This window comes from Amphibalanus amphitrite, unplaced genomic scaffold (assembly GCF_019059575.1).
Source record: "Amphibalanus amphitrite isolate SeventyFive unplaced genomic scaffold, NRLGWU_Aamphi_draft 002122F_arrow, whole genome shotgun sequence".
NCBI classification, from domain to species: domain Eukaryota; kingdom Metazoa; phylum Arthropoda; class Thecostraca; order Balanomorpha; family Balanidae; genus Amphibalanus; species Amphibalanus amphitrite.
This window is the reverse complement of record NW_024883615.1, coordinates 1-10,704: the sequence shown is the minus strand read 5'-3', so window position 1 is coordinate 10,704 and position 10,704 is coordinate 1. Positions and strand designations below refer to the sequence as shown.

Below are 10,704 nucleotides of genomic sequence, written 5' to 3'. Positions count from 1 at the left end.
TGACATCGATCAAATGGCTACGTCATCGTCGTCCGAGGACTTCCGACTGTCCGTGTCACCTCACAGCAGTGGGTAAGGGCAGGCAATGGCGAGTCAGGTCAATTCGTAGTAGGGGGTAGTGAGGTGGGTATTTAGTGAGTGACTGTCTCTGATTAGCGCCAGTTCAATGAGGCCAAATAAGAATCCAGTCTTCCACGCAAAGACGAGCAACACATGACAAATGACCACATAAATATCAAAGAACACATTACAAAACAAGTCAAGAGAACGCATATTCATAAGTGAAGCTGCGAGCTACCATCTCTTTTGTGACCAGCAATGGGCAAGCTCATTACCTAATTCAAACTTCGTATGAAGTCAAACAAGTAACATTTTTTATTTGTAAAATATCGGCATAAATATCCGATCATCTTTAATGAGCGAGCCGCGTGTAGGTACACTTTTCCTTATTTTTCATTTTATTTTGTGGTAGGTACGTGCTTCGCAAGCAATAGCTTTCAAGACGGCACATGATTAGGTATTGGCTCGGAAGTCATTGCTTGCAAGTACTTTGTCAAAACAGCATTCAATTTCCTACAAGACAAAGACACCACCATCCGCGCTATTAGGTACATTTCGTGGCTCCCTAGTCGCCCGCTTAAAAACCAACATGCTGGACAGTGGACATGTCTAAAGCTTCTTTGGGCAGTCGGTTCCATACCAAACCAGCTCTTTACATGAAATACCTTTTCAGTGGCCACTAGCCGCACTTACGATAGGCGCACAATATTTGTAAGCGCGTGTCATCACATCGACGGCATCATCGCATTGGCATTTGAGTATGTTTCGCACAACAATAGGAGCATGGGGATCGTAACTAATGCGGTGTACGTACCTGCAACTGATCGCGTCTCTCCACCAACTCGCCAGTCCGTGGCCAGTGGGTTCGTATCCACTGGTCAATGGTAAATGTTTGTCAGTTGTAAGCACAGAACAGCATACAAATAACCATTTGGGAAACCTGTTTTGTTGAATGCTGGATTTTTCTTAATTCTTAATTCTGCGTGGACGGTCATTAGTTTGAAGATGTCCAACGACTAACAATGTCGACGCTACACATGGCCAATTGAGTAATTGATCGCTGACCCTCCCCTCCCGCACGCCCCGCTGGCGAGCCATGAAGCCGCCTTTATTCGCTAGTCGGCGTCCGCCAGTCGGTGTTGGCCGCCCCCAGTGCTGGCTCCTCGACCGCGGGCTTCGACCGGGGACTTCGAGAACCCACAGTTGCTGGGCTGGTGGCCTTCCAGTCGGTTATCGTGGCTGACACTAGCGGGGCTCGCATGAAGAAATATGTGCTCAGCTCACTCAAATATGTCACTCAGGGTCGCAGAATAGTTAAGATCGCTGCGGGGTAACACTGAGCGGTGATCGAGGAACAAGGAACGGCAAGATCGAAGAGAGCTGGATACCAAAAGTGAAGAGGAACAAGAAGTAGAAGTTTGAGCTGCCTTGTTAGGTAAATGAGGTACTTGAAGACGTCTTATTGCTCAAGCCCTCGAAAAAGCTCTTTGGAGGTCGTCATAGAAAATACACTAAGCACAGCTGCGATCATGAATGTAAAGCACACAGTGTAAAGTGACACTCAGGAGTGCCTGTCTACTGTCTAGTCCTCCAGGATACCTAAATATTTGGCAAGTTCATCCCACCAACCTCATCCTCACACAACCTAAACACGACGCAGGGGCTCGAAAGTCCTAATCCATCCCCAGACAGCATTACTGATGACATCACTTAGACAACCGCCGTTGATGGTGCTGACGTTGATGCTGATGTGGGTGATGACGGTGACGAGGGCGGTTGGGCTGCCGAAGCAACTGCTGACCGATCCCCAGGCGCTGTGCCTGGCGGATTTCGTCCGCAAGGATGGCTGGTCCTCAGCCGACGTTGTGGGCGATAAAGGTGAGGACATGGGTCATCTATTTAGCTATCATCATTTGAACATGGAAACGTTCTAAAATAGTTGGCTGTGCAGCGAAATGAGAGCTATGGTGTGATAGGACGAGAGAAGGGCAAAATCGTTTAAACTATAGATGTACCTACTTTTCGATCATGAATGTATCTGCTGTGAATTGTGATGTGTAATTTCTTCTTGAATAGTTTCCTTCAGCTTAGGCGGACGGCTTAGAACAAGGATTAGCTTGAGTATCAAATTACCCTGAGTCCCTGACATGTTCGACCCCGGAAGGTGGTATGTGACGCGCTCAAAACAAATATGCGTTATTTCTAACAAGTATTTTTATCTAATTAGTCCGGGTTTTAATGACTTTTCATCGCTGCAGAGTGCATATGCATAGTGCAAAATTATACCATTTATCGGTTTCCCTTGTCCAAATGTGGAACGTATATTTAACAAAGAGTTGATTGAACTCCACATGCGTAGTTCCAGGCGCCAGGCTTCCTAGTGCAGAACACTCTAGGTCATCTGCTCACGGGTGACAGGCTTTTAAGCTGTAAAAGTAACCGAGTGTTGTTTGGATTTCAGACGAGGTACATAACCTCTGGACCTCATTGGTCCGCACTGGTATCTACAGCCGTCTGATCTCGACACCCGTGGACCCGGTTAACCCCCATCGGTCACTAAGATCCGACAGGGGACAGTCGGGGGTCATCTGGATGTCTTCAGACCAGCCAACGAACCCTGCTCCCGGAACACATTGGCTTCGCGTTACCAAACAAAGGTTTCCTGAAGGGATTTGGTCAAAACGACCCGACTTTGGACAATTCAATCCAGATCTCCAAACTTCTCAGCAAATACTTCCTAAGTTTGGCGATTCTGATCTTCAGATCTCTGAAATTGTACCTACAACTACCTCAAATCATGCTTTTAACTTGTCTAGCCTATTTCCCAACCCAGTCGTTGATACCACCCTCACTCTTGCCGAGCCTCTAGGCTCCAGCGATCTCATCTTCAGCCGTATTCGCTGGAGTGCACTCCACCAACGCCTGGAACGTGTCCCCCTAGGCCAGTGTGACCCCGTCACCGGCCAGTTTCGGGCCACCGGTGACCTGACCCGACCTGTCACTGAGTGGAGTGGGGCGCTACGAGGTCGCTCATTCTCAGTCGCCATATGCGTAGTGGCGGAAGACTACCCGGGCATTCACAGTCGAGCACCGGAGAGCTTTGTGTCGGCTACGCCATTCGCCGGGATTCAGGTGAGACCATCCACTGGACTCAGATGAGACAGTGGACGGGATTTAGGTGAGACAATGGGAGATTCAAGTAAGACACAACGGGACAACAGTGAGGCGACGAAGGAGTCGGCGCGAGATAACAGTAAGATGACGGGAAAGGCATGGGACGAGACAACGGGCGGAGGATTCAGGTGGGACAACGCATTGGATTCAGGTGGAACAAGTGGTTGGTTCCTGTCTCCTGACGAGACTAATGAACAACGAAGAACATACGCATTACGCATACCACACCATTGCAATTTTATTTTCATTTCATAGCATCACAGGAACAGGGCTACCTATGCCTTGGACGAGCATGCATTATGTAATGCCTACAATTGTGTAAGCATTATGCCCGGTGCCTGGAATAGGTATTCTTGTTCAACCTTTCCAAAGCGCATAGAAACCATACGATCAGCTATATTTAGTTAATGAATGCTGCGTGAGCAAATGACACTATCCAGGTTCATTCTATAATATCACCGATTGCTCAGAGCGGTATTAAAAGATTATTACCATTCACCAAACATATAGCTAAATTTCGCCTACAGGATGCGAAGCAGACTTCTAATTGCATCCTGATCATTCCCCAAAAGAACGTCACCAACGTCATGCACCTCATCGGCAAGGTGTCGCAGGGTAGCTTGTCCTCCAATAAGCGACAAGAACACACTGTCAGCTGGAGGACTAGAGAAGAACTTATCCATCCGGCCACGCCGCAACGCGTTCTCGAAGGTACGCAAAGAAGAGACAACCGCCGAAGCAAGTTCGTCAACATTGCTCCACGCTGACGATTCGCAGTCTTCGGCGAAAGACCAGAAGGCGACGTGCTTGAGAACGAATGAGTCCACTCCAAAACGCTGCTTCCAGCTGCGTGACATGCTGATCAACTTTAGGATGCGGATGACGTTGCGCACCTGCGGTTGCTTGCTCAGGAAGGCACGTTCAAGTTGCATCGAGTTGATGACGAACCAGTGACTAGTTTCGTCGTCGCCTGGGATGGTATCAGTACCACGAACTTCACTATCTCTAGTGACATTCCAAACAGGTGTGGACGTAGTGGGTGATGACACAAGTCTCCAATAAGTCGTACCAGAAGAAGTCGGATGTGGCGGCGCAATCAGAGTTTGCTTGCTGTAAATACTCCACGGGATCGGATGACCAGTAGAAACCAACTCCAGGCCACACGGTCTCGTCGACTCTGGACGAACCATGCCGTCCATGGAAGGAGGATCTAGCTGGGCAGCGAGGTCGACCTCGAGACGGGCACCGTCAGGGGCGATCAGATCCACCCCAGCTGCTCCTTTGGTCGAGTACACAGCAGCCCTCAGCTGCGGGTGTGCCTTGGCGGTGAGTCTCAAGACCATCTCGAGACGTTCGAACACCCACCTCTTGAGGCGACGTGCGTCCAGATAGTTATCCTCCCTCACCATACGCTCCAGATCTGCCGGCAAGTCTTCACGATTGATACCCGGTCGAAGTCGCGCAGAGATGCGTCCCTCTTCGCCACGACGCAGCTCGAAGTAACGCAGCACCGCGTCCCTGCTTAGCATGATGTATGTGTCGAAATCGGCGAACTCCACGACGCGGGTGCCCTCAAAAGCGCTGCCATCATGGTGGGTTGTCACGTTCGCGAACAATGGAGACAGACTAGGGAGGTGAGAGGTAGCCTCAAAGATAAACTCGTCCACCAGTGCTTGATGCCGAAGGAAGGTTTCTGAATGGTCATTAAAACGCTGCAACACTTCTTTGAGTATTCTGTCAGCGGTCAGCGTTTTTGAAGAGAGACCGTCGGGTCCTCCTGAATAGCTTCCAAAAGGTGAATGTAAGCCTCGAGTGTCAGGAAATCCCGACAGACTTTCAACAATTTCGTTGTTGACAATGACGTCGGGATCTAGGAAGATTGCCGACAATCCGACGAAGAAAATGGGCACGGCACATATCATTACTGCGGCCATCTTGACTGCAGCAGGTTGATGACAGCTGAAGTCCGTAAAGACCGGTCGGAGAAAGTGGATTCTGGAGAGAAACGAAGCGATGGTTAAAATGTGTCAAAACGAGCAAACGTAGATCCAGAAATACCCAGCTAAAAAAAAAAGAAGAAAAAACGCGCTCTGCTGCATCGGCCCTAATTTTATACAATACACCTTTTATTTTATCAAGTTTCATTCGTGTGGAGGGCCGAGGGTATGTTAACGTTTTTCTAATTCACATGCCAATTAGTTTTTATATGCACAGAGTATGCACGTTTCAATTTTCACGTTTCACAAGTCCACATGTCGAAAAAAAACAGGATAAATTAGTTTTTTAATATCAAAAACAATTCATATCTAAATTCCAGCCGATCACTTCTAATGCAAACACGCTTATTTGAAATGATAGCAAAATCTGACAACATTCGCACCCAATGACTCTGAGTACGATACATCAACGACCTTAATCCCATCAAGCTTACCACTTCATGCGCACCTGTCGCCAATCACTTCACTCCACTAAGCAGCTCAGCCACTGAAGCCTTCGCTGAGAGATGTGTCTCGCATGCAGTTCTGCGCCACACTGTCACCTTGCACTCGAACTGTGACTCGAACGAGCAGTGTTCAAACCCAATCACACTGCATATCTGGACTATGTTGCCCCCAACTACACCGCATTTTCGGGGTGTCATAAGGTTCAGGACGTCTTGGTGAGCGTTTAGGTGCAGCCTGGTACTTCGGAGAGCATTAATATGTAAGTGTTGAGGCATGTTTAAATGCACATTACGCATGAGAAAGCGGCCTCTTTGCGCATCGGCCATGCGCTTTAAAAGGGAAATCAGAGTTGGTAGATTGTTTCAAACAATAGTGCTATGATTAATCAAGATAAAATAAGGCAAGGTAGCGATACAATTTATCCCAACATCTGAAAACACTATGTTACATTGCGAGCTTAGTAAAATATGTTGCAAAAGTACTTCTAATATCGCATATATCGTGTCATCACACCCTTTCTTGGCCCTCATAGCATGTTGGTGACCTTACAGTAACATAGCATACTACCACCTCATGACTATTTGATAGATGACAGCATCACATACTGTAATGAACAGCTGGTGCGGTGCAATTCAGACGTATCGCATTAGTTTGCAACAGGTACGTTAACTTGCAGGGCTGGACCATGTGCACTTGCTGTTTATGGGACACTCAATACGGTATGTCATACATAGTGTATAACTATTGAGTCTCCTCTCTCTCTCTCTCTCTCTCTCTCTCTCTCTCTCTCTCTCTCTCTCTCTCTCTCTCTCTCTCTCTCTCTCTCTCTCTCTCTCCCCCCCCCTAGGTAACCAACGGGACAATCTCCGGAGGTCTGCAAGGCATGCTTCTCTCCCACATACAGAACCACCTGGGCTTCTCCATGTCCTTCACCCCAGTACCAGGCGTCAACGGCTCCTCGCACTGGGGCCGCACCTTCTCCGTCATCCGCGACGGCATGTTCGACATCTCGCCATCATCCTGGACCGTGAGTCACGCTCGACACGCGCTGGTTGACTTCACGTTCCCAACGGTAACCGTGACAGTGGGATTCGGCATCAGAACACCCGACGCCGAGACGGACACCACGGCTTTCCTGCGGCCGTTTGACGAGTCTGCGTACGCCGGAGTGGTGCTGCTGCTTGTGCTGCTGGCCACAGCCGCGTGGCTGCTGGATAACCGCAGTCGGCTCCTGGGTGAGGAAAGCAGGAGTGTGCCAGAGCAGTCAGCGTTTCTGGGCGAAAGCGAACAGGTGGAAAAGAACGGATCTAGGAGGCTGGTGGCTAAAAAGATTTGGCTATCTAATAAGCTACGACGGGTCTTTCTAAGAGGAGATCTAAGATCTAGGAGACGTATAAATAAGACAAAGCAGCAATTGCTACAAACATCTTCCAGGGTAAGAATTCACCCAGGCATCAACTCAGTTGAAAGTAAGTCTAAAACTCGACAGGGAACGACTTCAGCGAAATCCAACTCGACAATCCTCAAAAGACGACGGGACTCCACACGTCTAAATGCCTGGATTTCTGACACTGACACCCGTCAACAGATTCAGAAAGAGGTCATCCCTCGAAAGAACATTCGAAACAGTTCAGCTGCTCTTTCTCAGAAACAGCACAACTGTCACGAGGAGGACAACTCCGAGAAAATCCCGATGTTCGTTTGGCTTCTGACCCTCTTCGGGACCTTCTCATTGCAGGGAAGCGCGCTTACCCTGCAACGTCCCGTCTCTAGAGCCATCCTGCTCACCGGCTTCGCTACCGGCATCCTCGTCTGTAACTTCTACAACAGCGGCTTGTATTCGCATCTCACTGCCACCCGTGCCGCAATGCCCTTCTCCTCCGTGACCGAACTCTTTCGTGACAGTTCGTTTACCATCGGAGCTCAAGTGAGCTTCTACTTCTCCACTGCACTTTCACGACTCACTGGATTTTCCGTCACTGAAGTTGATCGCCGACTAGAGAACCATCTCGGCATACACGATCGCGAAATCGAGCGCCTGATCGCTAAGCCTAAATTCGCGTTCTTGATGACCTCCACGGCTTTCAAACTTGCTGTCCGCGTACCTCCGTGGCAGGCGGATCGTTGTCCCTCGTGCTTCGTGCCACTGAAAGGAGTGCCGCCGGAGGAACGTGCCATCATCTTCAGGAAGGGACTGGACGCAGAGCACGGCATCATGAACCGACAGCTGCTGAGGCTGTGGGAAGGAGGAGTGCTGGCCAGGGAGAGGGCCTACTGGCTACCGGAGACACTCAGCGAGAGCTACAGGTGAGAGTGAGAGTGAGAGTGAGAGAGAGAGAGAGAGAGAGAGAGAGAGAGAGAGAGAGAGAGAGAGAGAGAGAGAGAGAGAGAGAGAGAGAGAGAGAGAGAGAGAGAGAGAGAGAGAGAGAGAGGGAAGATGAAGGACGAGAAGTGGGATAGAAAGATCAAAATGAAAGACAAAGAACAAGAAGATAAGCTCGACTACGCAGTTGATTGATAGGTGAATCACATGAAAGTTAGTAAAGATAATATTGAAAAAGTTTATTTATCAGAGGTATTGTAAAGCTTGCCTATATCGTTATTTGTTTCAAACTCGTCGTACCCATCTGCCATTGTTCCTACCCCTTGACACAAGCTGTCACAGTGGCCTGTACCAAGGCTCTATGCCTGTACCACTCCCGTCACACCGACCCTTCAGACCGTCTCTTGTCTCGTCCCACAGGTGCCACCCAGGAGCAAGAAGCTGGGATGCCATCGCTGTGAGCCAGGTTTACCCACTGTTTGTGCTACTGCTAACCAGCGCGGCGGCGTCGCTGCTAATTCTGGCGGCGGAAATCATCCACTTCCGGTGGTCAAGAAATGGCCGGAAGCGCGCCACTTCAAGGAGCTAACATGCCACCGGAAATGGTTTTCTGATGGCTGAGATGGTGTTATAAAGGCGAGAAATACAGCCATAGATCTGTAACGACCTATCTGCAGTTGTCTAGAATGGAAAGATGGTAAATCGACACTTGAGGATATGTTGACACTCCATTCCCATATTTCACTCGTTTATTGATTGAGTTCACCCTCATAAGGCCGAAATCCGTCGGATAATTTTGGTACCTACTGTCAAGTTTCAAACACTTCTTTAGATTAGCGCAAAGTGTACCACATACATACATAAAAAGCAACGTAACCTATCCTGTCATCCAGAACTAATCCCGTGGCTTCTACATGACAAAAACCACACAACGCCTTAACCCTCGCATGTGAGCAGCGTTTGCCAGCTTCTAACGTGTAGGGGGGGGGGGTGCTGTTAGAAAGTCGTACCTAAAGTGTGGCTGCTATGGAGTTTTTCGGGGTGCTGATCACGAATATCGTGTTAGTTTTGATCACAGATGATGTCTTTAAGCATTCAGACCAGGTCGGGTCAGGTCAGGTCAGGTCAACCAGTAGGCGTCGTGACGGGTAATCGTAGTACGTGTCAACCGCCTGTGACAGCTTCGTAACATGTTACGAAGTCACCAAAACTACTTCGTTAATGTTCAAATGGTTGCTAAATTCGAATTCAGCTCCAAAAACTAGCCTAGAAACATGTAAAACTCGAAGAAGTGAACCGAGGTCACCAAAGGTTAATGACCTGACCTGACCTTCAGGTGACCTTGACACCCACCCTAATGCTATGGGGGCAACCACAAATCACATGTTTGAACGTTTGAAACCACGAAAAGCTTGCAAACGCGCGGCTAATGCGAGCTGACATACGCGGAATCGCGATTCCGGCCAAACATGGTCTCGGAAAAAAGGTCACAGGTCAAAGGTCACTTGGGTCAGGGTCATGAGATTTTCAGGGTAGGTGTAAAATTGATCAATGCGAGGGTACTGAAAGTTTCGTTGCGGTCGGCCACTTTTTACGCGAGTTTTTCGCGAAAAACCAGGGGGCGCGGACTGACGCTATTTTTTTTTTAGTTAAACTGACGCTATTTTTCGCCTCTGGCTTTGATCTCGTAAAGCTAGAACACAAATAAAACATCCGTAAACTCGGCACGTCAGTTGACATAAACCACACGGCCCCTTCGTTAGCGTGCTGATAATTACAACTTACAACCATATACAACAGTCGAGTGCGACGGTAAACACTAAAATGTCCGACTACCAGACACAAAGATCGTCAGTTGGTCACAGCCGGCTCATCTGGTAACATCGGCTACAGTGCAGCGGCATCATGCAGCCTTCCCGTGTGCTGAAGAAGCTTCCTATATTCCTGGTGCTGGTAACGCTGATCTGTGCGGCTACAACTTCGTCCAGTTCAGTACCCCTTGCGTCCTACATCACTGACAGTTGTACTTCAGCAGTGAAAGAGCTGGTTTTACACGAGATCAGAGATACAAACAGCCAAAGTGTGAGTGGTATCACGAAAGGACAACAAGAGGTCAAAGGATTGGTGAGAAGTGGACAACAGGAGCTTCAGAAAGACCATCAGGATCTAAAAAGCAGCCAACAGGTGCTTCAAAGTGGACAACAGAGATTAAAAATGTACAGAAGGAGCTCAAAAATGGCAGTCAAGAGCTCGAAATGGACAACAGGTGATCAAGAGCGAGCAGCTGGAGCTGAAAACGGCCAACAGGAGATCCGAAATGGACAACAGGCAATCAAGAGCGAGCAGCTGGAGCTGAAAAGCGGCCAACAGGAGCTCCAAAATGGACAGCGGGAAATCGCCACAGCTTGCGTCACTTCAGGACCAGATGGCGTCCCTCCAGCCGCCAGCTCCTGAGGATTGCCCACCGGACTGGAGACGCCACCAGGACATCTGCTACTACGTGACTCGTCAGATACCACCTGGATCGCCGCTCATCACGCTGCTCTTCCGTCGACCGTCGCGCGCTGTCTTGCATCCATCCATCCCAGCTCGGCGGCCTTCGTGAAGGACCTCGTCAAATCTGACAGTCCTGAGCCCTCGCTATGGATTGGTCTGGCGCGTCTCACTCCAGGAAGCTGGTCGTGGATCGATGGAACTCCTGTG

At 49.1% G+C, this 10,704-nt stretch overlaps 2 protein-coding genes across 3 annotated transcripts; one reads left to right on the top strand and one right to left on the bottom strand.

Annotated features, from left to right (window-relative positions):
- Window positions 1–3,452: 3,452 nt before the first annotated feature.
- LOC122376392 lies at window positions 3,453–5,807 on the bottom strand. Of its 2 annotated transcripts, none has more exons than XM_043356255.1 (2): window positions 5,666–5,807; window positions 3,453–5,229 (listed from the first exon to the last, which is right to left on the bottom strand). In XM_043356255.1, the coding sequence occupies exon 2, from the start codon at window positions 5,166–5,168 to the stop codon at window positions 3,756–3,758; it is 1,413 nt and encodes a 470-aa protein (XP_043212190.1). In that variant the 5' UTR covers window positions 5,169–5,229; window positions 5,666–5,807; the 3' UTR covers window positions 3,453–3,755. The 2 variants fall into 2 exon arrangements, with proteins under 2 accessions (XP_043212190.1, XP_043212191.1); XM_043356256.1 differs by having other exon boundaries at window positions 5,680–5,781.
- Window positions 5,808–6,531: 724 nt separating this feature from the next.
- Window positions 6,532–8,660, top strand: LOC122376391. The gene is made up of 2 exons (XM_043356254.1): window positions 6,532–7,985; window positions 8,422–8,660. The coding sequence occupies exons 1-2, from the start codon at window positions 6,562–6,564 to the stop codon at window positions 8,588–8,590; spliced, it is 1,593 nt and encodes a 530-aa protein (XP_043212189.1). The 5' UTR covers window positions 6,532–6,561; the 3' UTR covers window positions 8,591–8,660.
- Window positions 8,661–10,704: the final 2,044 nt, after the last annotated feature.

Bases quoted from the DNA above. Each gene is read 5' to 3' on its own strand.
- LOC122376392 (XM_043356255.1), bottom strand. From the start codon at position 5,168: ATGGCCGCAGTAATGATATGTGCCGTGCCCATTTTCTTCGTCGGATTG.
- LOC122376391 (XM_043356254.1), top strand. From the start codon at position 6,562: ATGCTTCTCTCCCACATACAGAACCACCTGGGCTTCTCCATGTCCTTC. The intron at 7,986-8,421 runs GTGAGAGTGAGA...CTCGTCCCACAG, and splicing joins ACACTCAGCGAGAGCTACAG to GTGCCACCCAGGAGCAAGAA.